Raw genomic sequence first — 19213 nt, forward strand, 5'->3', positions numbered from 1 at the left:
CATCAAAGTGTTTTGGTCTAAATCACAAGTCAAATATCAATTGCAACATTTGGTTAAAAAAAAGGCCTATAACTGTGGAAATGATCTCAAATGAGTGCAGGAAATGCAGAAATTGACAAAAGTGCTGAAAATTATTTTAGGTTGAATTGAACAGTATAAAACAATCAGAATGCAGAAAGACTAATTGAAATCACTTAGAATGTATGTGTTGCCACTCTAGGATCACTCACTACTCATAAAGCACCCTGGGATCACTACTCACTACTCATAAAGCACCCTGGAATCACTACTCACTACTCATAAAGCACCCTGGGATCACTACTCACTACTCATAAAGCACCCTGGGATCACTACTCACAAAGCACCCTGGGATCACTACTCACTACTCATAAAGCACCCTGGGATCACTACTCACTACTCATAAAGCACCCTGGGATCACTACTCACTACTCATAAAGCACCATGGGATCACTACTCACTACTCATAAAGCACCATGGGATCACTCACTACTCATAGAGCACCCTGGGATCACTACTCATAAAGCACCCTAGGATCACTCACTACTCATAAAGCACCCTGGGATCACTACTCATAAAGCACCCTAGGATCACTCACTACTCATAAAGCACCCTGGGATCACTACTCACTACTCATAAAGCACCCTGAGATCACTCACTACTCATAAAGCACGCTGAGATCACTCACTACTTATAAAGCACCCTGAGATCACTCAATACTCATAAAGCACCCTGAGATCACTCAATACTCATAAAGCACCCTGAGATCACTCACTACTCATAAAGCAAATGTATAACTTGTATTATTCAAAAACTAAAAATACCATCCAATTTTTTTACATTATAAATACTTTGATATGACATTTTGACCATGTCGCCCAGCCCTAATCTCTCTGTCTCTCCAACCATCTCTTTTGCTGCAACTTCCCCTCCAATCCATTTCTTCCTCTCCACTCCATCCTGCTCGCTCTTCAGGCAGGTGGCATAAATAGGGGCCTAGCCCTGTTATAAGAGTATGTTATGTGTGTGTGCATGTGTATCAAGTAAGTGTGTGTGTGCTTGTGAGTTGAGCCTGAGTGCGCTTGTGTATGTGTGCGCAAGTGTTGTGCATTGACTTCTGAGTACTGGGAGGAGTTCACTATCTCCGAGTGCTCTGACTCATGGCTGGTAGCTCAGAATAGATCCCTGACAAAAACGGTCCATTATCTCCTGCGTCACAGGTACGTACACGCACACATTGACTCAACGACCCACACACACACACAACCAACTTACTGAAGCATGTGTGCACAAACACACAGCTTCACTGACACACACAACCAACTTACTGAAGCATGTGTGCACAAACACACAGCTTCACTGACACTGACACACACACACACACACACAACCAATTTATTCCACAGGACACCAATTAACTACTATTGACTTCCTGGTGCAGTAAGATATCAGAATTGTAGCTCAGCAACATATCTGAGATAAATACATGATTTTGAAACGTGAATGAGAACACAGAGTTTGGAGATCTCCCTGCCTAGAATAAATCCCCTGGGTCATGATCATTAGGCACCAAACGATATAAAACGTTATGATTATGGTATCCACCCACTTTGCCCAGAGTGGGTAAAAACCTGTTTTGGTGATGAAATTACCTTATGTTATAAAATACATTTTATCATGATACATGAGCATTAATGTTCTGAATAGGTCAGTGTGGTCTTTAACATATTATTAACATCATATATTTTTTTAAGTCCGATTTCATAACATAATACATCCGATAATAAGCAGAGCTTTGTTGACACCTGCGATGAGACAGGTTTCTCGTAATAACCTGAGGATTTGACATTTTGTGGTCTTCGTCTTCAATGTTGTTTCAGCGGGTCGCAGAAAGAAAATTTACCACGACACGAGCTGAATTAAATGTATGAGGCTTTGAAAATTAAAAAGTGTTTTAACGACACTCAGTGCGCCGTTGATATTTAACAGAAATATGAAACATCGAAAAATAAGACATTTTAGAATATGAAAAGTGTATACTTAAATATGAAAATACATGTCATGTCTCAAAATCGATATCCATCTTACCTCTATATTCGTTTTTATTTCCTGTAGATTTCAAGAAGAAACATGACAAGTTCAATGGGAAAGTGAGCCTGTCAGGTAGCCAGTAAACCTAATTCTTGCACAAAACCCAGTCTCGCTGACCTGATGCAATTTTCCAGATTTTTGACCACTTTTTCTTTTTATCTGGCCTCCATTGATTCATTCACCCTACTTTTGGCCCATCCTACAAGGATAAAAAACCCATTCACTTTTTAAACAGATTATGACAGACTTGAGATTTGGACCATTGTGTAGCTAATTCTCTAAGAAAAACAATTAAACTATTATTTTACCCATTGGTCAAAATATGCATTTCTGATTGGACACCCTAGACTGAAAAAGAGAGGTCCTACATGGACTTGTCCATTAAACACTCATATTGATTTTCCGTTGCCAAGAGTTTATTTTTCTCCCGGATTTCATGATATCCAATTGGTAGTTGGGCCATTCTGCCGAATCGGTGCCTTTTCCGTCCCCAGGACATTACAAGCATAAATATGCATGACAAATATCAGCATAATACATTATATTATCAAGCAACGTGTCCTGCACTTTGTCCTAATTGCAATGTGAGGATACATCATGTAAAACTTTAATAAAAACTTTCCAAAACTACACTTCACCATGGAATATAATGATTAGAATCATTAGAAATCTACATTTTTTTGTATTATTGGGTGACTCTATTTCTAATTTAGACATAAAATACATTTTCTCATCAGAAATTCATAATATGTTAGTTAAAATACACATTTTAGTCAGGTTTTTCCCCAGGTTTTCACTCAGTCATGTTACCCTGACACATTCCCCCTCTAAAAATGTGGGACATTCCACAAGTCACATGCTCAACAGGAAGTAGCATCATTTGAGTCTCCTGACCAAACGTTCACCCTCTCTTTCTGTATCATATTGTAAGTATGACTGTGAATGTCAATCTCAACGTACAGTCCTGTAACCCAAATTATTTCTTAATGTTATTATGTTGTTTTTAAAGATACTATTAGTCAACCACTTGAAGGTGCTAAGTGTTATCATGCTATTAGCATTGATGCCATGTGGCTACATTTCATGTATTTGCTAATGCTATGCAAAAAAACTCAGTCCTGTTACATTCAGTCCTGTTACTCATATGAAGGGTAAAAGGACTGAATAAGAGTAACAGGGGTGAGAAGTTTGAATGAAATAGCCATTTTAAATGTGTGTCTGGTATATACATTGATTAATTATAATACTATTTTCTTGATATTAAGTTTCAGAGTTGGAATCACTAAAGGTGTTTTCAGTTTTACAATGTGAACACGTTACTTACCGGGAGCCAATCGATTGAGTGCTGCAGAGAAGCAGCGCGCTGTCGCTGCGACACAATACCGACCCGGAAAGGAGAGAGAGGTACTTAAAGAAGGAACAGCAGAAATACAGGGAGGACAGAGCATTCAGTCGATAACATTAGTAAGAGGGAAAAGCACAGACGTCGCAAAAGGAGGCAGAATCAGGATCAAGTCCAGGAAAGATGGCAGCTTCATAAACAAAGTCTAAGGTTTTTACACCAGGGATGATGTCAGCCAAATTACGACTGGGAAGAAGCCGACCAAGAAGAAAATCAACAATCAGAAGAGGTTCCTTTAGGACAGAACATGATGGGTCGATCTCATACTTCCTCTTCTGCTCACTGCGCCCCTTTTGGGTTGTTCACCCAACTCTACGTGACCGGGAGACTTGCATGTGCAAGCTGAACGAACGTCTCAGTTTTACAGAAACCACCTGAAGACCATCAACACTTTCAATCTTGATGAATCTAAAAATCTAAAATCCATCACGGAACATCCAGTCATCATTAAAAAAAAGAGTTCCAGACCACCCAAGAGCCACTGCTGGAACAGCTGAACCTGATGCTGCGCAAGTTTAACACTTACAACATCAACAATCAGTTTACCCATTACAGGGCACTGAAACAAGGCTTGAAAGCATATGAATGCTTAATTCATGTTGACTTTGCACACAGGTGTGCTTTATGTGCATACAACCCCCCGACCAGTGTCCTTCTGAAGTGTCCCCCTCTAGACAGAAGGGCCCGCAGCAATCTGGAAGAACTTGTCACCAGTGCTTGATTATGTGCAGAGTGCACATCCAGAGGTCTCCACCATCCATTTTTACAGTGATGGCCCTTGTACTCAGTACAAGCAGCGAGGGAATTTTTCAGAAGAGGATTCACTGCTGGAACGTGGAACTTCTTTGAGGCGAGGGTGCCCCGGATGGAGGGGTGGGGCCCTGAAGAGGACGGCTGACAGTCTTGTCGGCAAGGGGACAGATATCCCTGATGCTTCAGAGCGGTTTTCTGTGTTAAGCAATACGGATATAGCAATCAAGTTGTTTTTTTGTGAAAGAGGAAGCAGTCGACAGAGCAGTGTCAGAGATGCCCAAGGATGTAATATGCTGTAACAACATACTGTAGCACCATGACCAGGATCTCTGTTCATTTAAGTGGGCAGATTAGGGCTTTCAGGAGGAACGGAAAATCTACTGGAGGCATTTAAAAAATACTGGTTGCCTTGGGGATTTTGGTCACAGACAGTGCTATTCGCCAACACTATCATCAGATGCCTGTGTTACACCGAACGGGAAAGCTCGGGAAAATGATCAGGTACAGTAGGCTACAATACTGTAGGCCTAATAATGGTTACATAAATCGACTGCTGGTCTTTAATGTCTGCGGCACAGTTCTACATTGTATTTCAATTCCAGCAAGACGAAGCCATCGACTCACTAATGGATGAAGATGCTGAGCGATCCGAAAAGCCATCAAAATTACTACAGAAAAAAGAAGATCAAGCCGAGTCCCAAGCATCCCCCTCAAACGCCATGTGGGGGCAATTTCCGCCAGGGACCAGGCCCATTGTTGACTGTTGATGCTAAGTTTATCTATTTAAAAAGCAAAAACGTATTGAACACCATGCTTGGCCCGGTACAGTAGGCCAGGGGGCTCTTGACTTGGGTCATCAGGTTTCTCAAACACACAAGCCCGACAGGTGTAAAAGGCTCAATTTAGCTGCTAGCTCCCCCGGCCAATGACTTTTAACATGAAACGAGGTAACAGTATCTCCTCATCAAAGGTGTTTAATCCAACCCCCCCCCCTCAATGGCTTTAGGGGATCTTGTTAGTGAATGAGAAAAAGAGAGGAGAGAAAGAGAGTGGGATAGAAGATGAGAGTGTGAGAGAGAGAAGGAAGAGAGAGAGAGAGAGAGAGTGCACGGTGTAAAGACCATGTGTCACCTTTTGAAGGAGGCCAAGGTGCGGTGTTGGAGGTGCTCTGAGGACTGAGCGCAGACCAACGTTTTCCAGTGACCTAACGGACTGACAGAAAAACTGACAACTGACCTGCAGCCTGTTTTGCCAACTCTATCTCTGGCTTGGTTGAGATGGTTGACTTAGTTTGTCAAGGACTAATATTTAATTTCAAGGACCATCAATTTGTAATAATTCCTATTAATTACTTGTTTCTAGTCACCACCAGGGCGGCAGGGTAGCCTAGTGGTTAGAGTGTTGGACTAGTACCAGAAAGGTTGCAAGTTCAAATCCCCGAGCTGACAAGGTACAAATCTGTCGTTCTGCTCCTGAACAGGCAGTTAACCCAATGTTCCCAGGCCGTCATTGAAAATAAGAATTTGTTCTTAACTGACTTGCCTGGTTAAATAAAGGTAAAATAAAAAATACATTTAAAAAAGATGGCAGTATATGACCACAACCTCCATCAAAGTGTTTTGGTCTAAATCACAAGTCAAATATCAATTGCAACATTTGGTAAAAAAAAAAGGCCTATAACTGTGGAAATGATCTCAAATGAGTGCAGGAAATGCAGAAATTGACAAAAGTGCTGAAAATTATTTTAGGTTGAATTGAACAGTATAAAACAATCAGAATGCAGAAAGACTAATTGAAATCACTTAGAATGTATGTGTTGCCACTCTAGGATCACTCACTACTCATAAAGCACCCTGGGATCACTACTCACTACTCATAAAGCACCCTGGGATCACTACTCATAAAGCACCCTGGGATCACTACTCACTACTCATAAAGCACCCTGGGATCACTCACTACTCATAAAGCACCCTGAGATCACTCACTACTCATAAAGCACCCTGGGATCACTACTCACTACTCATAAAGCACCTTGGGATCACTACTCACTACTCATAAAGCACCCTGGGATCACTACTCACTACTCATAAAGCACCCTGGGATCACTACTCACTACTCATAAAGCACCCTGGGATCACTACTCACTACTCATAAAGCACCCTGGGATCACTACTCACTACTCATAAAGCACCCTGGGATCTCACTAAAAGCACCCTGGGATCACTACTCACTACTCATAAAGCACCCTGGGATCACTACTCACTACTCATAAAGCACCCTGGGATCACTCACTACTCATAAAGCACCCTGAGATCACTCACTACTCATAAAGCACCCTGGGATCACTACTCACTACTCATAAAGCACCCTAGGATCACTCACTACTCATAAAGCACCCTGGGATCACTACTCACTACTCATAAAGCACCATGGGATCACTACTCACTACTCATAAAGCACCCTGGGATCACTACTCACTACTCATAAAGCACCATGGGATCACTACTCACTACTCATAAAGCTCCATAAATCACCACTACTCATAGATCACCCTGGGATCACTACTCATAAGCACCCTGGGATCACTCACTACTCACCCTAGGATCACTCACTACTCATAAAGCACCCTGGGATCACTACTCACTACTCATAAAGCACCCTGAGATCACTCACTACTCATAAAGCACGCTGAGATCACTCACTACTTATAAAGCACCCTGAGATCACTCAATACTCATAAAGCACCCTGAGATCACTCACTACTCATAAAGCAAATGTATAACTTGTATTATTCAAAAACTAAAAATACCATCCAATTTTTTTACATTATAAATACTTTGATATGACATTTTGGCCATGTCGCCCAGCCCTAATCTCTCTGTCTCTCCAGCCATCTCTTTTGCTGCAACTTCCACTCCAATCCATTTCTTCCTCTCCACTCCATCCTGCTCGCTCTTCAGGCAGGTGGCATAAATAGGGGCCTAGCCCTGTTATAAGAGTATGTTATGTGTGTGTGCATGTGTATCAAGTAAGTGTGTGTGTGCTTGTGAGTTGAGCCTGAGTGCGCTTGTGTATGTGTGCGCAAGTGTTGTGCATTGACTTCTGAGTACTGGGAGGAGTTCACTATCTCCGAGTGCTCTGACTCATGGCTGGTAGCTCAGAATAGATCCCTGACAAAAACGGTCCATTATCTCCTGCGTCACAGGTACGTACACGCACACATTGACTCAACGACCCACACACACACACACAACCAACTTACTGAAGCATGTGTGCACAAACACACAGCTTCACTGACACACACAACCAACTTACTGAAGCATGTGTGCACAAACACACAGCTTCACTGACACTGACACACACACACACACCCAATTTATTCCACAGGACACCAATTAACTACTATTGACTTCCTGGTAAAGTAAGATATCAGAATTGTAGCTCAGCAACATATCTGAGATAAATACATGATTTTGAAACGTGAATGAGAACACAGAGTTTGGAGATCTCCCTGCCTAGAATAAATCCCCTGGGTCATGATCATTAGGCACCAAACGGTATAAAACGTTATGTTATAAAATACATTTTATCATGATAAATGAGCATTATGTTCTGAATAGGTCAGTGTGGTCTTTAACATATTATTAACATCATATATTTTTTTTAAGTCCGATTTCATAACATAATACATCCGATAATAAGCAGAGCTTTGTTGACACCTGCGATGAGACAGGTTTCTCGTAATAACCTGAGGATTTGACATTTTGTGGTCTTCGTCTTCAATGTTGTTTCAGCGGGTCGCAGAAAGAAAATTTACCACGACACGAGCTGAATTAAATGTATGAGGCTTTGAAAATTAAAAGTGTTTTAACGACACTCAGTGCGCCGTTGAAATTTCACAGAAATATGCTTGTTTTTGTCAGACATCGAAAAATAAGACATTTTAGAATATGAAAAGTGTATCCTTAAATATGAAAATACATGTCATGTCTCAAAATCGATATCCATCTTACCTCTATATTGGTTTTTATTTCCTGTAGATTTCAAGAAGAAAGATGACACGTTCAATGGGAAAGTGAGCCTGTCAGGTAGCCAGTAAACCTAATTCTTGCACAAAATCCAGTCTCGCTGACCTGATGCAATTTTCCAGATTTTTGACCACTTTTTCTTTTTATCTGGCCTCCATTGATTCATTCACCCTACTTTTGGCCTACAAGGATAAAAACCCCATTAACTTTTTAAACAGATTATGACAGACTTGAGATTTGGACCATTGTGTAGCTAATTCTCTAAGAAAAAAAATTAAACTATTATTTTACCCATTGGTCAAAATATGAATTTCTGATTGGACACCCTAGACTGAAAAAGAGAGGTCCTACATGGACTTGTCCATTAAACACTCATATTGATTTTCCGTTGCCAAGAGTTTATTTTTCTGCCGGATTTCATGATATCCAATTGGTAGTTGGGCCATTCTGCCGAATCGGTGCCTTTTCCGTCCCCAGGACATTACAAGCATAAATATGCATGACAAATATCAGCATAATACATTATATTATCAAGCAACGTGTCCTGCACTTTGTCCTAATTGCAATGTGAGGATACATCATGTAAAACTTTAATAAAAACTTTCCAAAACTACACTTCACCATGGAATATAATGATTAGAATCATTAGAAATCTACATTTTTTTGTATTATTGGGGTGACTCTATTTCTAATTTAGACATAAAATACATTTTCTCATCAGAAATTCATAATATGTTAGTTAAAATACACATTTTAGTCAGGTTTTTCCCCAGGTTTTCACTCAGTCATGTTACCCTGACACATTCCCCCCTCTACAAATGTGGGACATTCCACAAGTCACATGATCAACAGGAAGTAGCATCATTTGAGTCTCCTGACCAAACATTCTCCCTCTTTTACTTTTTTTTCATATTGTAAGTATGACTGCGAATGTCAATCTCAACGTACAGTCCTGTAACCCAAATTATTTCTTAATGTTATTATGTTGTTTTTAAAGATACTATTAGTCAACCACTTGAAGGTGCTAAGTGTTATCATGCTATTAGCATTGATGCCATGTGGCTACATTTCATGTATTTGCTAATGCTATGCAAAAAAACCTCAGTCCTGTTACATTCAGTCCTGCTACTCATATGAAGGGTAAAAGGACTGAATAAGAGTAACAGGGGTGAGAAGTTTGAATGAAATAGCCATTTTAAATGTGTGTCTGGTATATACATTGATTAATTATAATACTATTTTCTTGATATTAAGTTTCAGAGTTGGAATCACTGAAGGTGTTTTCAGTTTTACAATGTGAACACGTTACTTACCGGGAGCCAATCGATTGAGTGCTGCAGAGAAGCAGCAGCGCTGTCGCTCGCGACACAATACCGACCCGGAAAGGAGAGAGAGGTACTTAAAGAAGGAACAGCAGAAATACAGGGAGGACAGAGCATTCAGTCGATAACATTAGTAAGAGGGAAAAGCACAGACGTCACAAAAAGCCGACCCAGAGGAAAATCAACAATCAGAAGAGGTTCCTTTAGGACAGAACATGATGGGTCGATCTCATACTTCCTCTTCTGCTCACTGCCCCCCTTTTGGGTTGTTCACCCAACTCTACGTGACCAGGAGACTTGCATGTGCAAGCTGAACGAACATCTCAGTTTTACAGAAACTGCACCACCTGAAGACCATCAACACTTTCAATCCTGATCTAAATCTAAAATCCATCACGGAACATCCAGTCATCATTTAAAAAAAGAGTTCCAGACCACCCAAGAGCCACTGCTGGAACAGCTGAACCTGATGCTGCGCAAGTTTAACACTTACAACATCAACAATCAGTTTACCCATTACAGGGCACTGAAACAAGGCTTGAAAGCATATGAATGCTTAATTCATGTTGACTTTGCACACAGGTGTGCTTTATGTGCATACAACCCCCCCCGACCAGTGTCCTTCTGAAGTGTCCCCCTCTAGACAGAAGGGCCCGCCAGCAATCTGGAAGAACTTGTCACCAGTGCTTGATTATGTGCAGAGTGCATATCCAGAGGTCTCCACCATCCATTTTTACAGTGATGGCCCTTGTACTCAGTACAAGCAGCGAGGGAATGTTTCAGAAGAGGATTCACTGCTGGAACGTGGAACTTCTTTGAGGCGAGGGTGCCCCGGATGGAGGGGTGGGGCCCTGAAGAGGACGGCTGACAGTCTTGTCGGCAAGGGGACAGATATCCCTGATGCTTCAGAGCGGTTTTCTGTGTTAAGCAATACGGATATAGCAATCAAGTTGTTTTTTTGTGAAAGAGGAAGCAGTCGACAGAGCAGTGTCAGAGATGCCCAAGGATGTAATATGCTGTAACAACATACTGTAGCACCATGACCAGGATCTCTGTTCATTTAAGTGAGCAGATTAGGGCTTTCAGGAGGAACGGAAAATCTACTGGAGGCATTTAAAAACTACTGGTTGCCTTGGGGATTTTGGACACAGACAGTGCTATTCGCAAACACTATCATCAGATGCCTGTGTTACACCGAACGGGAAAGCCGGGAAAATGAACAGGTACAGTAGGCTACAATACTGTAGGCCTAATAATGGTTAAATAAATCGACTGCTGGTCTTTAATGTCTGCGGCACATTTTTACATTGTATTTCAATTCCGGCAAGACGAAGCCATCGACTCACTAATGGATGAAGATGCTGAGCGCTCCGAAAAGCCATCAAAATTACTACAGAAAAAAAGAAGATCAAGCCGAGTCCCAAGCATCCCCTCAAACGCCATGTGTGGGGGGCAATTTCTCACCAGGGACCAGGCCCATTGTTGACTGTTGATGCTAAGTTTATCTATTTAAAAAGCAAAAACGTATTGAACACCATGCTTGGCCCCGGTACAGTAGGCCAGGGGGCTCTTGACTTGGGTCATCAGGTTTCTCAAACACACAAGCCCGACAGGTGTAAAAGGCTCAATTTAGCTGCTAGCTCCCCCGGCCAATGACTTTTAACATGAAACGAGGTAACAGTATCTCCTCATCAAAGGTGTTTAATCCAACCCCCCCCCCCCTCAAAGGCTTTAGGGGATATTGTTAGTGAATGAGAAAAAGAGAGTGGGAGAGAAAGAGAGGAAGGGAAGAGAGAGAGAGTGCACGGTGTAAAGACCATGTGTCACCTTTTGAAGGAGGCCAAGGTGCGGTGTTGGAGGTGCTCTGAGGACTGAGGCGCAGACCAACGTTTTCCAGTGACCTAACGGACTGACAGAAAAACTGACAACTGACCTGCAGCCTGTTTTGCCAACTCTATCTCTGGCTTGGTTGAGATGGTTGACTTAGTTTGTCAAGGACTAATATTTAATTTCAAGGACCATCAATTTGTAATAATTCCTATTAAGCAATTGTTTCTAGTCACCACCAGAGGCGGCCAGGTAGCCTAGTGGTTAGAGTGTTGGACTAGTACCAGAAAGGTTGCAAGTTCAAATCCCCGAGCTGACAAGGTACAAATCTGTCGTTCTGCTCCTGAACAGGCAGTTAACCCACTGTTCCTAGGCCGTCATTGAAAATAAGAATTTGTTCTTAACTGACTTGCCTGGTTAAATAAAGGTAAAATAAAAAATTAATTTAAAAAAGATGGCAGTATATGACCACAACCTCATGAAGATAAAACTAACTTACTAATCATCACTGCTTACAAGTTCTACTCAATAATACGTGTTTCACTACATACAGGAGTGGTAAGTCAGTACTGATGACTATTTTCTTATATGAACTGGAACTCAGTAAAAGCTTTGAAATGATTACACCTTCCGTTTATATTTTTGTTCCGTATACATGCTAACAATATTAAATTGTCTTTATTTAAATTATCCTTATATTTCACGACACTTTCGGTCCCACAGGCTGCCCCAATACATAAAGACATATTCAAGGTATTCCAGTACTTGAATTTCAGAGTGACAAATGCAAGTACTTTATGCACCTTGTACCCTGGTAGTGGCGCCCTCACTAAATAGACAAGAGCAAGCTAGCTTATCGCTAAACAGCCACCATATTGCTTTCGCTCATCGTGTCGCTTCAGATCAGTGCATATGATAGAGAGGCCGTGAGGAGAGGAAGCCCCCTTAGACTGTTGGGATGAGGGTAGGGTTTACCCCATTTAGTCAACTGGTCAATTGTTTGGTCAATAGTGGTTAACCGAGAATGTTGTAAAAACATTACAATTATTTAAAAAATGATTATCTGTCTCAGCGGACTAATCCAATGCGGAAGCCACGAAGATGCCACACCAGTATCACAATGTTTGGTTAACCTAATTTCTGTGAATGCATTCATTATTATTACAGTATTTTACAGTTCTCATTTCCGGAGTGGACGTGTGTTTGTACAGCGCACCACCCAGGGTACACTTGTGAGAAACAAGTTTTAGTTTATTTCATTCCATGTACGAGTTGTCAATTTATTCATTCTGTTTGGAGCGCTCCTGTCAATGTTGAGTAAGGATGCGCCCCTGATTATTCATAGAAGTAGGCCGAGGCTACCTAGCCTGCGCGTAAATGTCAGCTTCTAAAATGTGCCCATTTGGAGATCTGATAATATTTCTGACGATCTTAACTCGCAAACACTAATGAGCTGGAGCTTCTCAAAGTCATTTTCTTCACCTCAAACAGCAAGTAAACAAAGTCTGTTTTTACAGCCATTGAGAATGACAATTGCTCCTAAATGTAGCCTATTTCTAAAATATTTCCACAGCGCTCTCCCTTTTGATAACCACTCGGCATGAAAGAGGGGGGAAATGTCATGCTCTGATCAGGTGGAAGTGTCATAAAATAGGCCTACCTGATTACTTATTATCCCTTGTGCAAATAGCCTACAGTTGTGCTTGTTTGGCGCTCACTGGTGCGGAAAACTCTGAGCGTCCAGAATATTTCATACAAAAGTTTCAAGTTTGTTAGTTCAAGCTTCTGGCTGGACCAAATCGATAGTTGATACGTTTCAAGTTCCTTGCAGACATGCCATGTGTAGTCAATTTGATCGATTTTTATAAGGATATTTGTTGCAGGCTGAAATGTTTTTATTTGTTGGCTTTATATAGGCTATTTTTACATTGTTGGCAATAGAAGTAACTTTTAGATTGTATAATTTTCATATCATTTTAATTTATCACATGACAATGATTTTGAGATAGGAAGACTATTATAAAATAAACTAAACTGTTCAACAAAAATACGCATACGAAAATCATAACTGGCACCACGCACATCAGTAGAATTGGTCATATAAATTGGCACACCAAGGTCGCCAACCCCTGGTGTAGCCTATTACCGGAAACTTTGTGAGCTTAAAAGCCAGCGGGAGTTGGTGGTTCGGGAACATTTTTTTCTTCTATTGGTTAGGCTACCTTAATCTCTGGCTCCTTCTTGAGTCATTTGTTTCTCTTAAATATTTTCATTACAGTGTGCTTAAAGCATCAGACAAGCTCAGTAGACTAAAAATATTTGATTTCATTAAAACACATACAGTATGTTAATATATGGAAAAATACACATTTTAATATTTCAACCAATTGATTGGTTGAAAGAACAGACAACTCTTGTTCGACCAAGATTTGTTTTTGTCGGGGACAGCCCTAGATGAGAGAGCGGAGATAAAGACAGGAAACCAGTTTAGACTGTTGGGATTGGGGAAAGGAGATGAAGACAGGAAGCCAGTTTAGACTATTGGGATTGAGGAAAGGAGATGAAGACAGGAAGCCAGTTTAGACTATTGGGATTGGGGAAAGGAGATGAAGACAGGACACCAGTTTAGACTATTGGGATTGGGGAAAGGAGATGAAGACAGGAAGCCAGTTTAGACTATTGGGATTGGGGAAAGGAGATGAAGACAGGAAGCCAGTTTAGACTTTTGGGATTGGGGAAAGGAGACACCTTAGAGTATGTGAGCACCGTTTCCTCTCTTCCTCAAAATAGTTTTTGGTCTTGCGAGAGAGAAAGAAACGAGACAACAAAATAATGTTTCCCTCCCCAGTGTTTTAACTTGTCTCCTTTGGATGTGGAGAGGGATTTTATTTCAAATCTAATTTCATTCGTCACATGCTTGGTGTAGACCAACAGTGAAATGCTTACTTAGGGGCCCTTTGCAACAATGCAGAGAGAAAGAAAATATACAAACAATGGAAAAATGAATACACAACGAGTAACGATAATTTGGCTTACACAGTGGATTGGGGAAGTATTCAGACCCCTTTTTCCACATTTTGTTATGCTACAGCCTTATTCTAAAATGTATTAAATAAATACATTCTCAACCATAACACAATACCCCATACTGACAAAGCGAAAACAGGTTTTTAGAAAATGTTGCTAATTCAACATGGAGTCCACCTGTGGAAAATTCAATTGATTGGACATGATTTGGAAAGGCACACACCTGTCTATATAAGGTCCCACAGATGTCAGAGCAAAAACCAAGCCATGAGGTCAAAGGAATTGTCTGTATAGTTCTGAGACAGGATTGTGTCGAAGCAGAGATCTGGGGAAGGGTACCAAAAAATGCTGAAGGTCCCCAAGAACACAGTGGGCTCCATCATTCTTAAATGGAAGAAGTTTGGAACCACCGAGACTCTTACTAGAGCTGGCCGCCCAGCCAAATGGAGCAATCGGGGGAGAAGGGCATTGGTCAGGGATGTGACCAAGGTCCCGACGTTCACTCTGAAACAGCTCCAGAGTTCCTCTGTAGAGAAGGGAGAACCTTCCAGAAGGACAACCATCTCTGCAGTGCTCCACCAATCAGGCCAGACGGAAGCCACTCCTTAGTAAAAAGGCACATAACGGCTCTCTGGTTTGATGAAACCAAGATTGAACTCTTTGGCCTGAATGCCAAGAATCACGTCTGGAGGAAACCTGGCACCAACCCTACGGTGAAGCGTGGTGGTGGCAGGATTATGTTGTGGGGATGTTTTGTCAGCTGCAGGGACTGGGAGAGTGGTCGGGATTGAGGGAAAAATGAGTGGAGCAAAGTACAGACATCCCCTTCATGAATAATTTCTCCAGAGTGCTCAGGACCTCAGACGGGGGCAAAGGCTCACCTTTCAACAGAACAACGACCCTAAGCACACAGCCAAGACGACCAGGGGTGGTTTCGGGACAACGTCTCTGAATATCCTTGAGTGGCCCAGCTAGAGCCCGGACATGAACCAGATCGAACATCTCTGGAGAGACTTGAAAATAGCTGTGCAGCGACGCTCCCCATCCAACCTGACAGGGCTCGAGAGGATCTGCAGAGAAGAATGGGAGAAACTCCCCAAATACAGGTGTACCAAGCTTCATACCCAAGAAGTCGAGGCTGTAATCGCTGCCAAAGGTGCTTCAACAAAGTACTGAGTAAAGGGTCTAAATACTTAAGTAAATGTCATAGTTTTTTTTATACACTTGCAAAAAAAATCTAAAAACCTGTTTTAGCTTTGCAATTATGGGGTAGTGTGTAGATTAATGAGTGCGAAAGCATTGTATGTACGCAGTAAACTGTAGCAGCAGTGTCCGTGACGAGACAAAGCATTGTATGTAGGCAGTAAACTGTAGCAGCAGTGAGACAAAGCATTGTATGTACGCAGTAAACTGTAGCAGCAGTGAGACAAAGCATTGTATGTACACAGTAAACTGTAGCAGCAGTGAGACAAAGCATTGTATGTACACAGTAAACTGTAGCAGCAGTGAGACAAAGCATTGTATGTACGCAGTAAACTGTAGCAGCAGTGAGACAAAGCATTGTATGTACACAGTAAACTGTAGCAGCAGTGAGACAAAGCATTGCATGTACGCAGTAAACTGTTGCAGCAGTGTCCGTGACGAGATAAAGCATTTATGCAAAAAGGGTCAAGGCATAATGGTTAACTATTTAACTTGTCACTTAAAAAAAATTGTACCTTTATTTATCTAGGCAAGCCAGTTAAGAACGAAAACAATGATGGCCTAGGAACAGTGGGTTAACTGCCTTGTTCAGGGGCAGAACGGCAGATTTTATACCTCATCAGCTCAGGGATTCGATCTAGCAACCTTTCAGTTACTGGCCCAACGCTCTAACCACTAGGCTCCCTGCCGCCCCAAATGCTTGGTGTTAACCAACAGTGGAATGGACTAACTACTAAGCTGTTTGGGGTCCTGTTGGTTCCAGATGTGCTGCATCGGTACCGCTTGACATGTGGTAGCAGAGAGAACAGTCTATGACTTGGGTAGCTGGAGTCTGACACTTGTCAGGGCCTTCCTCTGATACCGCCTAGTGTCGAGGTCCTGGATGGCAGGGAGCTTGGCCACAGTGATGTACTGGGCCATACGCACAACCCTCTGTAGTGCCTTGCGGTCAGATGCCAAGCAGTTGCCATACCAAGCGGTGATGAAGCCAGTCATGGTGCTCTCAATGGTGCAGCTGTAGAACTTTGAGGGGCCATGCCAAATCTTTTCAGCCTCTTGAGGGGGGAAGGGTCGCTGTCGTGACCTCGTCACCTGTGTTGGTGTGTGTGGACCATGACAGATCCTTAGTGAACTTGAATCTCTCGACCCGCTCCCACTACAGCCCCGTCGATGTGAATGGGGGTGTGCTTTGGTCCTCCGTTTACTCAAGTCCACGTTCAGCTCCTTTGTCTTTTTTTATAATAACGTTGAGGGAGAGGATGTTGCCAAGTCTCACACCTCATCCCTATAGGCTGCCTCTTCGTCATCGGTGATAAGGCATATAGCCGCCATGTCATCTGCAAACTTAATGATGTTGGAGTCGTGGTTGAACAGGGAGTACAGGACAGGACTAAGCACGTCTCCCCTGATGTGTTGAGGGTCAGTGTGGTGGATGTGTGGTTGCCTACCCTCAGGAAACAGTTGCAGAGGGAGGTGTTCAGTCCCAGGATCCTAAGCTTAATGATGAACTTGGAGGGCACTATGGTGTTGAACGCTGAGCTGTAGTCAATTAACAGCATTCTCACATAGGTGTTCCTTTTGTTCAGGTGGGAAAGGGCAGTGTGGAGTGCAATGAAGATTGCATCATCTGTGGATCTGTTGGCACGATATGCACATTGGAGTGGGTCTAGGGTTTCTGGGATGTTATTGTGAGCCATGACCAGCCTTTCAAAGCATTTCATGGCTACAGATGTGAGTGCTACTGGGTGATAGTCATTTAGTCAAGTTACCTTGGCATTCTTGGGCACAGGGACTATGGTGGTCTGCTTGAAACATGTAGGTATTACAGACTGGGTCACGGAGAGGTTGAACATGTATTTGAAGGCACTTGCCAGCTGCTCAGTGCATGAGCACGCATCCTGAGTGCGTGTCCTGGTAATCTGTCTGTGAATGTTAACCAGTTTATTGGTCTTACTCACATGAGCTACGAAGAGCGCGATCATACAGTCATCCGGAACTCTCATGCGTGGTTCAGTGTTGCCTTGAAGCATAGAAGGTACTTACCTGGTAGGCTCGCGTCACTGGGCAGCTCGCTGCTGGGTTTCCCTTTGTAGTCCGTAATAGTTTTCAATCCCTGTCACATCAGATGAGCGTCAGAGCCGGTGTAGTAGGATTCCTTTAGCTCAGTGTGGAAGTTGGCTGTAAGCCGTGGTTTCTGGTTGGAATATGTACGGTCACTATGTGTAGACGCAGTCGGTGCACTTCTTAATGAAGCCGGTGAATGATGTGGTCAACTCCTAAGTGCTATCCAATGAATCCCGGAACATACTCCAGTCTGTGCTCGCGAAACAGTCCTGTAACTTAGCATCCGCTTCATCGGATCACTTCCTGTTTGAGTTTTTGCTTTTGCGACATTCTGGTAGAAATGAGGTAAAAACAGATTTCAGTGTCCCTGCATTAATATCACCGAACACGAGGAGTGCCGCTTCTGGATGAGAATGTGCTTGTTTATCCATTGCAGCGCCATACAAACATTGTAGAGAGAGAGGCACCTCAGAAACAGATTCACACACGGTGTTAAAAGTTAGATCGGGTGACTAGCAGGACTCTACAGCGGTTATGTAAAGTGTGTTCCCTGCCTGCCTGTAAATCTAGCTGTGAAGTAAACAGACAGGTACTTTCTTGCTTTATTTACCGGTGGCTCATCTGGTTAGTTGATTGGCAGCTCTTTTCCTGGAAGAGAGAGGGGAACGAGTGTTCACCACTGACGATTCATGGGAAAGAGGGATTGAGCGAGGGACGGAGCCAGGGAGTGAGAGAGAGAGAGAGGGAGTATGTTCCCCTCTCAGACTCCCACAGAAGTGAGTGGCAGAACAGTAGACAGTACTGAACACACACACACAGTTCATGTCAGCATTAAACCTGAGCATCTGCTTAGGACAGGAGCACACACACTTAACATTCTGTCCAACACACACTTGACGTGTGAACAGCAGCAGGAGTGTTGGTACAGGGAGCCAGTTGACCACACAGGGGATGCATGGGGAGGTCTCCCTCTGTCTGCTGCACATCTGACAGCTAGTATAGGTAACTGCATTCAAGTATTTATCTGTGTGTGTGTGTGGTGCCCGCGAGGCAGTGGCAGCAGCATCCTGTGTTTCACCATGACACAGCTGTTCAGTGGGAGAGGGAGAGAGATGTGAGTACTGAATAATTCACTCTACTCATGTGGATAAACACACACATGCAGACATGCATCCAAATGGCCGACGAATCACACACACAGTAAGTGAAAAAGAAAAATGTCAAACGGTACCATCACTGCCCTACCACAAAGAAAATGTCAAACGGTACCATCACTGCACTACCACAAAGAAAATGTCAAACGCTACCATCACTGCACTACCACAAAGACAATGTCAAACGGTACCATCACTGCACTACCACAAAGAAAATGTCAAACGGTACCATCACTGCACTAACACAAAGAAAATGTCAAACGGTACCATCACTGCACTAACACAAAGAAAATGTCAAACGGTACCATCACTGCAATACCACAA

General features: G+C 42.5%; 1 protein-coding gene across 1 annotated transcript in view; it reads right to left on the reverse strand.

The window, feature by feature from the left end:
* LOC135557147 (MAP/microtubule affinity-regulating kinase 3-like) overlaps positions 1 to 17701 on the reverse strand; it is a 91736-nt gene extending 74035 nt beyond the window's left edge. The window contains exons 1-3 of the mRNA XM_064990358.1: positions 17502 to 17701; positions 17120 to 17306; positions 16509 to 16763 (exon numbers count right to left, since the gene is read on the reverse strand). Coding sequence (XP_064846430.1) covers positions 16509 to 16763; positions 17120 to 17306; positions 17502 to 17701 — 642 coding nt within the window. The remainder of the gene's footprint in view (positions 1 to 16508; positions 16764 to 17119; positions 17307 to 17501) is intronic.
* Positions 17702 to 19213: the final 1512 nt, after the last annotated feature.

Source organism: Oncorhynchus masou, chromosome 16 (assembly GCF_036934945.1).
Source record: "Oncorhynchus masou masou isolate Uvic2021 chromosome 16, UVic_Omas_1.1, whole genome shotgun sequence".
NCBI lineage: Eukaryota > Metazoa > Chordata > Actinopteri > Salmoniformes > Salmonidae > Oncorhynchus > Oncorhynchus masou.